The sequence below is a fragment of the Belonocnema kinseyi genome, chromosome 10, assembly GCF_010883055.1.
Source record: "Belonocnema kinseyi isolate 2016_QV_RU_SX_M_011 chromosome 10, B_treatae_v1, whole genome shotgun sequence".
Lineage (NCBI taxonomy): Eukaryota > Metazoa > Arthropoda > Insecta > Hymenoptera > Cynipidae > Belonocnema > Belonocnema kinseyi.
This window is the reverse complement of record NC_046666.1, coordinates 32,403,059-32,416,346: the sequence shown is the minus strand read 5'-3', so window position 1 is coordinate 32,416,346 and position 13,288 is coordinate 32,403,059. Positions and strand designations below refer to the sequence as shown.

At 27.0% G+C, this 13,288-nt stretch overlaps 1 protein-coding gene across 1 annotated transcript in view; it reads right to left on the bottom strand.

Moving 5' to 3' along the window:
* LOC117182335 overlaps window positions 1–13,288 on the bottom strand; it is a 603,484-nt gene that overhangs the window by 13,950 nt on the left and 576,246 nt on the right. The window contains exons 12-15 of the mRNA XM_033375494.1: window positions 12,576–12,787; window positions 9,490–9,590; window positions 6,354–6,670; window positions 1,833–2,204 (exon numbers count right to left, since the gene is read on the bottom strand). Coding sequence (XP_033231385.1) covers window positions 1,833–2,204; window positions 6,354–6,670; window positions 9,490–9,590; window positions 12,576–12,787 — 1,002 coding nt within the window. The remainder of the gene's footprint in view (window positions 1–1,832; window positions 2,205–6,353; window positions 6,671–9,489; window positions 9,591–12,575; window positions 12,788–13,288) is intronic.

The following is a 13,288-nucleotide window of genomic DNA, read 5'->3' as shown; positions in this document are numbered from 1 at the left end:
TATTTAAAAAATAAACAAAAAATGTTTCAGAAAAATAGGCAAATTTTTATCCGAAAGGATGAGTTTTCAAACAAGAAATTGATTTAGAATAATATAATATTTATACAGAATACTTTTGAATTTAAGAATTTTTAACAAAATACATTAATTTTCAACAACAAAAAAAGTCTTTTAACCAAAAAGATTAAGTTTCAACTAAAGCGATTATTTTTGTACGAAATACAACTTTTTTTTACTTTTTTTTTACTTTTAACTCAAAAACATCTGAATTTAATTAAAAAGACGAATAAAAAATCAGGTAATCTAGAAAAACAAATCTACTCTGACAAAAAAAGATTAATTCAATTTTATAATAAGTTTTTATTTTTAAATTAGGCACGTTCTGGAAAAAATTCCTATACTTAAAAAAAATCACTGACATTTACAAGTTTTTCCAGATATACGAAAATATTCTGACAATTCCAGGTTTTCCGTGTGAATAGACACCCTGTTTATGTAATTATATATACTGAAAAGCTTTGAAACCTTTTAAATTTTTAAAATCTTGGTTACATTTTTTTAATCTTTTGAAATCTTTGTGAATTCCTTAAAATATTTTAGAGTATTTAAATTCTTAAAATTTCTGCAAAACCTTTTGAAATATTTGAAATATTTGTGAAATCTTTCTTTAATCTTTGTTTGTGAAAACTCTTGTGTTCGTTCGAAACTATTGAAAGCTTTGAAAAAAATGTTAATTCTTTAAATCTTTAGAAATCATTATAAATTCTTTGAAATACTTGTGAAATATTTCCTACATCTTTCGTTTTTATTTAAAATCACTGGGGTATTGAAAATATTTGTGAAACCTTTTGTACTTTGTGAAATATTTCTTACACCTTTTGTATTTATGTGCTCATATGTTAAAAAATAATGTTTGGAAGTCGATTAGCCGCATTTTTCTTGTAATAATCGCAAAACATCAGTTTGTATAATTTTTTAAGAATATTGAAGGAATTAATATTTCTAAATACTTTAATAAATAAAAAGGTTGATAAATATAATTTATTTTACTCTTACTTAATTCAATATTTGTATAATTTTTTAAGAATATTGAAGGAAATTATGTTCTATAAAGACTATGTTAGAATAAAGTTCTAGAACGAATTTCTAGAATAAAGTTCTAGAATAAAGTTCTAGAATAAAGTTCTAGAACAAACTTCTAGAATAAACTTCTATAGACTTTTTTCAAAAAAGGGTCCAATGGATTTTGTTGTTTTTGGAATTAAAATGGCCGAAAGGACTCTTTCTTCTTTTTATATTTTAAGGATAAGTAAGGATAAGTTGTATACAGTTTATACAATTATCTATGAAATGTTTTAAATCTTTGAAATTCTTTTATTATTTTGAAGTATCTATGAAATTTTTACTAAATTTTTGAAATCTTCATGGTAAATCTTTGAAATATTTGTGAAATATTTCTTTAATCTTTCTTCGTGAAAACTTGAAAAATTTATTGAAACCTTTTGAAATTGTTTAAAATCTTTGAAATCAGGTATTCATTTAAATTCGTCAAAATATTTGAAATATTTGCGAAATATTTTGAAAGATTCTAAAACATTTTTAACTCTATTAAAATCTTTGACATCTAGTGAACTGTTCCCTTTTTGAAATATCAAAAATCATTTAAATCCTTTGAAAGTTTAAAAATCTTTGTGAAATTTTTAAATCTTTAGAATGATTGAAAATAAAAAAATTCTCTTGTTCTTCAAAAAATATTTGTCCGATGTAATCGGTTTACCATCTAAATTTTTATTAATTAGAAATATAGACCTAGAGAAATAAAGGTTGCTCACGTGATTAAGAAAACATTCTCCAACGCAGCTCTTGTGGGGAGAATTCCAATCAATGCAAGCTTCGAGATCCTTCAAGAATTCCGACTGGAAGTCCAGTAGTTCCTCCAGATTGATAAAAATCGTATCAATCTGATCTTCAGTGAACATATCAGTTCGTCTTCGACACTCGGAGATGTAGCCTTCCACAACGTCCTTGAGAACTTTGACAAAATCTCGTTCGGTCTGAACGAGTTCTCGAACAACACTGGTTCTCACTTGCTCATTCGAGAGCAACGAAATACTTGTACGCCTTCTTAACTGGGAGCTAGAAGATGCCCCAGAAGCCATCGCAGCTAGGCAATCTTCCACTGTGTCTTCTTGACTAACTCGCAACTGAAAAAAGGATTAGTTTTAGAATCTAGAGTCTAGGGGAATCGTCAGTTGTCTTCAAAATATGATTTTGGAAGAGTATTTGTTCAAATTGGCATTGATTGACCAAAAACGGTTTGAGTTTTGATGATAAGGGTTGCTACAAAATCCCAATTTTGAAATTTCCTGTCTTTCCTTCACTTTTCCGTGAAAAAATGTCTATTTTTCCTGACTATTATCAGTTTTTCTTTCAAGTTTGCGGTACAACCTTGAGGTATTGCATTTTAAACAAAAATAGATAAAGTTTTAACCAAATAGTTAACCCTCACAGACTAGACTGGGTGTATTATACCCGGACGATATTTTGGGCTCGCTATATAGTTGTTTCAGTTTTGTGAAAATATTTAAAGTAATATGTTGAATTCATCTGATTAATTTTATAATAATCATTTTTGTGAGACTTTCAGCTATAGTTTAACAAATAAAAAATTCCGATTCATTAATCTGAACCAGTCATATTGAAGTCTAGGTTGAGAGGGTTAATTTTCCAACCAAAAAGATTAGTTTTTAACGAAGATCAATTTTCTGCCAATAAAGGCGATTTTTCATAAAATACATGAAGTTTTAACTAAAAAAAAGATACATTTTAAGTTAAAACGCTAATTTCGAAAAAAACGAATTTCGATAAAATAGTTCAATTTTCAACGAAGAAGAGATTTTTTGCAAAAACGAAAAATTTTCAACCATATAGTTGAATTTTTAATTCAAAAAGATCAATTGTTAACCGAAATTATAATAATTCAATTAACGCTTAAAAAATTTATTTTCAACAAAAAAAAAAGGAAAGTAACAATACAAAAGTTAAATTTTTAATCCAAGAAATGACATTGCAACCGAAAAATGAAATTGTTCCCAAATAGTTGAATTTTCAAACAAAAAGATCAATTTTCAAAGAAAAAGACAAAATCTCAACAAAAAAACATTCATTTCTTACTAAACAAAAAATTTCAACCGAAAATAGAATTATCACATTTTCAGTTAAAAAATTAATTTTAAGCAAATAAAATGAATTTTCAACAAAATAGTTTAGTTTTGAACCAAAGATATTAATTTTCAAACAACAAGATTGACGACAAAGACGATTTTTGCAAAGTATGGATTTTCATAAATTTTCAACGAAATAGTGGAATTTTCATCTCAAATCGATCAATTTTTGAAAAAAATAGAATAGTTAAACTTTCAGCTAAAAAAATTGTCAACATAAAAAAGAAATTTTCAACTGAAACTATAATAATTCAATCACGGATTTAAAAATTTATTTAAAAAAATGGAATGTTACAATGCAAAAGTTACATTTTCAACCCAAGAAATGAAATTTCAACTGAAAACTGAAATTTTTACCAAATAGTTGAATTTTCCAACAAAAAAATTTATTTTTTGACCAAGAAGACGAACCCTCAACAAAATACACTAATTTTCTACTAAAACAGATAAATTTTCAACCGAAAATAGAATTATCACACTTTCAGTTAAAAATTAATTTTCGATAAAAAACAGAATTACCAATAAAATAGTTAAGTATTAAACCAAAGAAATAAATTTTTGAATAAAAAAGATTCATTTTCGACTGAAAATAGAATAGTTTAATTTGCAGTTTAAAAAATGATTTTTAACTAAATAAAATGAATTTACAACAAAATAATTTAGTTTTGAACCAAAGAGATTAATTTTCAACCAATAAGATTACTTTTATACAATAAAGACAAAATTTCAAGAATATATAAGAATTTTTAATCAAATACTTGAATTTTCAACGACTGTGCTTACTTTTGTTTTTACGAAAAAGACCAATTTTTAACAGAATAAATTAATTTAAATCAAATAATGGCATTTCAACTAAAAGAGATCAATTTTCGACCATAAATAAAATAGTTCAATTTTCAGTTAAAAAATCAAATTTCAATCAAAAAAAATTAAATTTCATTAAAATATTGAAATTTACAAAAAAAACAGAAAAGTGTTAAACCGAAAATGGAATAATTAAATTTTCGGTAAAAAAAAATTAATTTTCAACCCAAGAAATGAATTTGTAACTAAAAGGACGAATCTTAAAAAAATAGAAATAAATCTTTAACCACAAAAATGGATTTTCTACAAAAAAGGAAAAAATTTCAACAAAATACATGACTTTTCAACAAAATAGTTTAATTTTCAACCAAACAGATTAATTTTCACCCTATCAGATTAAATGTCTATCTACAAAGACGGATTTTCAACCAAGTAGTAAAATTTTCAAGTAAAAAAGATCAATTTTCAACAAAAAATGTTCCGTTCAAAAAGTAATTTCCAATAAGAAAAATGAATTTTCACCACAAAATATATAAAAATTCAACAAAAGAAATTCAAATTTCAACAAAATAAAATAAATTTTCATTAAAATATTGAAATTTACAACAAAACAGAAAAGTGTTGATTCAAAAATGGACTAATTCAATTTTCTGCACAAAAAAATTAATTTTCAACCCATAAAATTAATTTTTAATTAAAATGATGAATCTTAAAAAAAGAAATCTTTAACGAAGAAAATGGATTTTGTACAAAAAAAGAAAGAAAATTCAATAAAATACATGAGTTTTTAACAAAATAGTTTAATTTTCAGCCAAACAGATGAATTTTCAACCAATAAGATTGAATTTCTTCCTACAAAGACGAATTTTTAACAAAATAGTAAAATTTTCAAGTTAAGAAGATAAATTTTTCAACAAAAAATAAAAGAGTAAATTCCGTTCAAAAAATGAATTTTCAATAAAATCTTTAAAAATTCAACAAAATAAATTTAATTTTAACCAAATTAAATGAATTTTCATTCAAATATTGAAGTTTACAACAAAACAGAAGAGTGATCAACCAAAAATGGAATAATTAAATTTTTGATAAAGAAAAATTAATTTTCAACCCAAGAAATAAATTTATAACTAAAATTATGAATCTTAAAAAAATAAAAATAAATCTTTAACCAGAAAAATGTATTTTGTTCAAAAAAAGAAAAAATTCAACAAAATAAAATCAAATTTCAATCAAATAAAATTAAATTTCATTAAAATATTGAAATTTACAAAAAAAAACAGAAAAGTGTTGAATCAAAAATGGAATAATTCAATTTTTTGTACAAAAAAAATTAATTTTCAACACATGAAATGAATTTTTAATTAACATGATGAATCTTAAAAAAAATTAACCGTAACCCAACAAAATTGGTTTTTATACAAAAAAAGAAAAAATTTCAACAAAATATATGATTTTTCAACAAAATAGTTTAATTATCAACCAAAGAGATGAATTTTCAACCAATAAGATTAAATTTGTATCTACAAAGACGAATTTTCAACAAAATAGTGAAATTTTCATATTAAAAAGATAAATTGTCAACAAAAAATAAAAGAGTAAATTCCATTCAAACATGAATTTTCAATTTAAAAAAAATGAATTTTCAACAAAATATTCAGAAATTCTACAAAAGAAATTCACTTCCAACCAAGAAGATCAATTTTGATCCAAAAAGAGGCATTTTTAACCAAATAGGTGAACTTCCATTGAAATAGTTAAATATTTAAACAAAGAAATTTATTTGTATATTGGAATAATAAATCTTTAAAAACAACAAAAAATGAATTTTCAACTAAATAGTAGAATTTTCAATAAAAACAAAATCAATTTTAAACCAATTTTAAAATGTTAGAAAAACGTCTTTCGTAATAATATCTCTGGCCATTTTTAAATTCCCTTATTTGATAAGATTCCCCGACCTATAGCAACCTTGATCATGAATAAATAATCAAAAAATGAATGATAATGATAGTATAAAATTTTTATCGTAAGATATGCAAGGTGCAAAAATAATGCATGCTATTACCATTCATTTATCAGTAGTATCCCTTGCATTAGAAAATAAGAAAAAAAAAACAAATTTGCCATGAAATAATTGTTAAAAATTAATATTTCGACTTAATTTAAATAAATTCAATAATCAATAGCAATAAAAAAAAACACTGAATGAAAAAATAAAAGATTGAAAAAATGCAGCCAGGAAGAATAGAACCCAGATTTGCCGCTAACGAATCCTGATTTTTTTTTAAATTTTCGAATTATTAAAAAAATGAATAAAATAAATACCCGAACGAAAGCAGCAGGAAACCATCCATGTTCTCCTCTACAGCTTCCCCACCACCAGTCTTTGTCCATCGTATCGAGGACATCAATCACATCACCAGCTCGAAAAGCAAGTTCCTCGGGTTCGATGGCTATGTGGTCCCAAACTGCCTCAGCCAGGATAACCAACTCCTCGTCCATCGTCTGCTCAAAGGACTTTTTTCTATCCGTCAAAGAGGTGATGGACGATTCCGAATCAGACATCATCTCGTCGTCGGAAGTACCACCTCTTCCGTCCTGCTCGTCTTCGGATAAGACGTTACCACCGGGTAATCTCACACCTATTTCGCGACGAAATTTTTAATAAGCGCTTAAGAAATTCAGAAATTAAGAAAGAAAAGTGGCATTCAAATTAGTAAATTCCTCCCTCAATGAATTTAGCAGCCTGTTTAGAAAGAAAAGTCATGGGGTTAATATTAAGTGTTTTTTTATTGAAAACTTTATGGATTATGTTTATAATAGAGCAAGGGAACGGCCATTAATTACGTAAGGATGATTTTTGAGATTTCAGCCCCCCTCCCTACTTAAGTAAGATTTTATATTCTTTACTCAATACATACAAATTATGTAAATAATTTCCACTGTAAAAAAGGTTTCAAAATATTTCAAATATTGCTGGGTGAGACTTAAAGGGACACAAAAATATTTCAAAGGATTATAAAGTAGCTCAAAAACGACAAAATTTGTACGGATTTTAACGAGATTTTCAAACCTTTTTAGAGATTTCATCAGTTCTCTGAGAAATTCAAACAAAATTTAAATTTCAAATGATTATAAAATATTCTATGAGGTTGAGGAAATTACTTAACGTAATTTCAGAGATTTTACCGGATCTCAATAAATTTAAAAAGACCAAGAATTTAAGGAATTTTAAAATAATTAAAGGGGTTTTAATGAGTCCTCAGGATTTCAAAGGATTTTAAGAGATTTCCTAATATTCTAAAGTATATTAACAGATTTTACAGGATTTCGTTAGATTTCAAAATATTTAACGAAGATTCAGAGAATTTTCGAATGTTATAAAGAATTTTAACCCTTAGTTTCACGGTGGGAACGTGGGATCCCACCAACTTAACTTCAGATTTTTGCCATTTAATTAATTTTTAACGTATTTAGGTCGGTTTTTTTTGTTTATTAGCTAATTTATTTGTAAGAGGACGTAAGAATATAGCTTTTTTGACATAATTGTTTATAATAATTGTCATATAAATAAACAAACTAAAAAAATGTCTTTTCGAAAGAATTCATTTTTGAAAAATCTATTCAACATAATAAATTATAAACGGATTCAAGATCGCGGTTCCAAAATTTTGAGAAAAGAGATATGCGAACTTGAAAATCTGTACTTGGGGTTTTTGGAGACGATGGTTACGAATTTGAAGTATAATGTAGGCATTTATGGAATATCGTGATTTTTTATAACGAATTTAGTATTAAAATGATACAATTGACAACAATCAGTTTATATAGTTTTTACATATTTTCATGTTTTTCTTTATACTTTTTTTTTGTAAAAGGTGAACATGCTATCTTGAGCCTGCCATCTGGAATTTTGAAATTTTGAAATTCTGACTTTAAATTCGTAATCGGCGACTCCAAAAACCCCCGAGTAGAGATTTTCAAAGTCATATATCTCTTTTTTTCAAAATGTTGAAATCTCCACCTTGAATACGCCACCTTGAATTTAAAATTTCGAAATTCTGACTTCAGATTCGTAATCTAATTTTTATTCAATCGGCGAGCTAATAAAAACAGGTGTTAATTAATAATTAGCATATTTGAGAAAAAAATGTAAGGAGAATCAAGAAATTTTTATCAAGAAATTATTTGGACCCCACCCCCCCCCCCCTCACAATCGAAAAGCCGTACGTAAATAATGGACGCTCCCTAACGACTTAAAAGCCAAATTACTTGGAAGGTTTTTACTTTAGAAAAGATCAGGGGCTTTCGAAATACTTTAGTCTAGTAAATAAGCAAACAGCCTTCTAATCCAAGATTCCTGTTACCGACATCGAGCCCATTCAACAGCTGAAGTGGTTCGTGTTCGTCCTAAGTTTCTAGAATGTTCTCACACCCGGTAAGGTAGATTTCTACATCTCCATTAATATATCCCGCTTTTCGCCGTACGGTTCTAAAATAATGTTACAAAATATAAATAAAGAAATAAAAGAAAGAAATAAAAAGATAAAAGATAATAAAAAAATATATAAATAAATTGAAAGAAAGTTCTAGAATATTTTTTACGAGTTATTATCCCTTGGAATAAATAAAGACAGGAATTTTTAAATTAAATGTAATAACTATAAGGAAGAACTAAATTATTCTTGTTTTCTACACATTATATCAAAAATAAACCTTGAAAATACTTGAGCGAAAGGATAAATAAATTTGAAGTTATTTACGCAAAAAAAAAACATTCTAGAAGATTAGTACCCGGTAAGGTAGATTTCTACATCTCTATTAATATATCCCGCTCTTCGTCTTAAGGTTCTAAAATAATGTTCTAGAATAGAAAAAGAAAGAAATGAAAAGATGAAAGATAATAAAAAAATATAAATAAATTGATAGAAAGTTCTAGAAAGTTTTTCACGAGTTATTGGCCCATTAAATGAATAAGGACAGACATTTTTTAATTCAATGTATTACCTATAAGGAAGAACTAAATTATTCTTGTTTTCTAGATATAAAATAAAAAATAAACCTTGAAAATAATAACGCGAAAGGATAAATAAACTTCAAGTTGTTTACGCAAAATAAAACATTCTAGAAGATTAGTACAGACACGGACCATTTCAGCTGTGTAATGGTATCGACGTCGGTAACAGGAACGTTTGGATTAGAATTCTCCTTACTCATCTAGTCTCAAAACTTTGGAAAAATTGTGCACAAGATAAAGTTGTTCTAAACATGCACTTTACAGAGTTTAATGAACGAATCTACAAGAGTTACTTTGGATTTGTACAATAATTTACAAGAGATCAACTTTCAAAGAGAGGATTGAGTATTTATAAAGGAAATTCTGAAGCCTACAAATGTCGATGAACTCCTAAATTTGAATTATTAAAAGAAAAAAAGAATAAATAAATACAATTTTCATTACCTGCAGTTTTGGTGCGCATCAACGGAGAAAGTTGATTGATACCCAATGGTTGGCTGAGAGATCGTCTCAAATTTGTCCGAGAACACCTCCCTTTCGCGTTACTGGGGCCAGAAAAAAAATTGTTAATGGAGACTATCTTACCCATTTTTTTAAAGGGATTCACAAGCGTGTACAGAAGCTCTATCTTAACATTCAGCAACGTGTTACAAGGTATACACGACAAGAATTACGTGTGACAATCAAACTTTACGAGAAAATAAAAAGAGTTTTATTATACCCGTCTACCTACCACTATTCTCCCTCGATTTACTGGAAAGGTTCGAATAAAAAAAATTTAAATTTTGACCAAACCAAATACTGATGTGATGATAAATGTTCATTTAATTAAGCAGCGTTTCATATCTTGTTGATTATGCATGTCTCTTTGACGAAAAAAAAAGTTTTAAAAGAAGACATTTTTTTAAGTATGTGCACTAGTAGCGTCAAAGCGTTTTGGCTATCAGCAGCGCTGCAGTTGCTTAAAGTGATGTTTGCTCTCTCAGATTTGTGCGAAATAGAATCGAGGCGAGTGTGCGATAAAATTCAACAAAAAAACTATCAATGCTTTACGTCATTTCTTTAGATTATCTTCAATAAACATTTTAAATTTTATTTGAATTAAATGACATGCACTTCGCTTGATTTATTCGTTCATTTGAAAATTTACATTGGTTCTTTTAGTTTTTTATTCATAATTTTCTGATTTAGTGGATATCTGAATCATCACGTAAACATCTATTAGGATTCCCTTGCAGGAAGAGAAGAATTTTTTATCAGGGTGGCCGTAAAACATCATTTTCTACCAAAAATATCAATTTTCAATCCAAACGGACAAATTTTAAACAAAACAGTTGAATTTTCGAGTAAGAAAATTTATTCTTAGAAAATACTTGATATTTCAACAATATAATTAAATTTTCAACAAAACTGTTGAACATTAAAATTGTACATTTTATTATAATTTTAATTTTTACTCAATTTTTATTTGATTTCTAATTTGAACAATTAATTATGTAAAAAAACTTGAATTTTTAACTTAATAATGGAATTTTTCACCAAAAGTTTCAAATTCAACAAAAAAAGTCGAATTTTCAATTAAAACATTAATTCTCAACGAAAAATATACGAGTTTTCAAACAAATAATTTAATTATAAATAAACAAATGTATACGAGAAAATGGAAAGAATCCAATTTTTAACACAAGAAATGAATTTTTAACAAATAGTTGAATTGTTAGCTAAACAGTTGAATTTCCAAAATAAAAAATGGATTCTGAACCAAGCAGATAAATTTTCAACAAAATGCATGAATGTTTAAATAACTAGTTAAACTTCAACAAAAAAAATATTCAACTCGAAAATATTATTTCTTAGTAACATATTCAGGTGGAAAAAATTGATTTTCAATTTAAAAAAATTTTTTTTTTATTACAAATTAAGAGATGAACTTCCGAGAAAATTTTAAGATTAATTTAAAAAAAATGGTTGAGATTAATTTTTTTAGCAAGATGATTAATTCATCTCGGTAAAAAAATCTTAAACATTGTTTTTAAAATTAATCTTGAAAATTTCTTTTATTGGTCGAAAGTTCATCTGGCAGTTTACATTTTTTTAAATTATATTAATTTTTTTTACGTGAATATGTAACTGAAAAATAATATTTTCGGTTTAAAAATTTATTTATTTTTTGGTTCAGAATTAATGCATTTTTAACCAAATAGTTGATTTATAAACTAAAACAGATCGAGTTTCAACAAGAAATGCAATATTATATTTATGAATTTTCAACCAAAATTATAAGTCTTGAACTAGAATCATCAAATTTCCAATAAAAAGATTAATTTTCAACTCAGAAGATTAGTTTTTACCAAACAAGTCAAAATTTTCATATAAAAAAAGTAATTTTTCGTCTAAATATTGAATTGTTATATTTTCTGTAAAAAAATTAATTTTGAAAAAAACGCATTTTCAACAAAATAGCTCATTTTTCAACCAAGGATATTATTTTGCAATTAAAATGGTGGATCTTTAACAACGCGAAATTAATTTTTAACATTAGAGTAACTTTCAATAAAAAAATTTAATCTTCATTTAAAAAAAGATAATATTAACCAAAGATGATTTAAGTTTCTAATAAAAAATAATGTAATTCAACAAAAAATAAAGAATTTTCAACAGAATACATTAATTTTCAACCAGATACTTGAATTTTCAGTTAAAAAAATAGATTTTAAACAAAATATTTCAAAACAGTAATATACAGCTAATTTTGCAAATGAAGATTCATTTTTATTCAATTTAATATTGCAATTAAAAAAAAGAAGCATACTATCGAATAAGTTCTCTGACTTTACAAAATGGTGAAATTTATGTCTGAAAAAAAAGTCATCTTTCGACCTCTCTAGTAGCTTAAGGGTAAAGCGTACGGTCGATAATCGGAGGCTCTGTGGTTCGATTCACAGCGCATCGAACAAGATTTTTTTCAGAAAAAAAATTTCTTAAAAAAATCTTTAGTTCATAACTTCATCTAGTCATTGGAATTTCTTTATTATTGAAATATTTTAAATATATATATATATAAATTAAGAATTTTTGTTATTCTCAGATGATAATACAGATTCCATGAAAAATTTGACTTGTAACACCTGGCAAAATAATTAGTGTATTTCTGAAAAAGGATTCTTCTTTCGATCTCTCTAATAGCTTAAAGGTAAAGCACTCAAACGGCAATAGGAAGCTTTTTGGGTCAGTTCTCAGAGGGGCGAAGATTTTTTTCAGAAAAAAAAATTTAATTAAAAAATAATTCCCTGACATTTCCAAGTTTTCCAGATAGGGTAGACATCCTGTAAATATGATACAAGTAGCGTCTTTAAAGACTTGATTTTACAGAAAAAACTGGTCGAAATTTTAATTTAAGGAAAGTTCTTTTCTTCTGCAAGGGTTCACTAGCGCACCTCGATTCTTGTGACAATGCATTACTTGCGTTTATGCGAAAGACAAAATGACGAACGCGGAAATCGAGATTAAGATTGATAATAAGACCTCACCTTCTCAGGGTCACAATGTCATGCGAGGAGTGTCTTGGGCTCAGCCTAGGCGGTCTCGTTTTTATCGGCGATGGAGTTGAGAGCATTCTTCTATAATTGTGAACATGACTATATCCGGATCTTGTATCCCACTGAAGAAGCCTCTGTCCTCCTAAATCACTATTAGTCCTTCTCACATTATGATGTCTTGTTGTTCTGCTTTGCAGATCCGCCTGAATTTTAAAAATAACCAAATTCGTCTTTCATACTAATTGCAAAATTAAAAAATTTTCATGTTTCATATTTTATTCATCTTTATTAGAAAGGACTCCCTACTTAAAAGGGTCGGCGACAGCGTCTGCCGATCCCTCACCTGCGCGAGGGATCGGCGACAGCGTCTGGCGATCCTTCACCTGCGTGAGGGGAATTTGGGTAGTGGAGGTAGACCGTTATCAAATTTAAAACCGGCTACTGAATTTGATGTTTGCAACATTCTGTAACAACCCTGAATAATGATCAGGGGCCGTACTTAAATGGGGGCCGTTCATTTTTCGGAACGGTAAAAATTAAGAAAGATAAAATTTCAGAATGGGTCATAATACATAATGGTAAAACTTAGGAATAGCAAAAAATAGGAAAGAGCATTAAGTAGGAAATCCAAAACTCTGAAAGGTATTTCTTCGGAAACCAAAGAAGCGGAATGGGTGAAAATTCAGAAGCGTTAAAATTAGGAG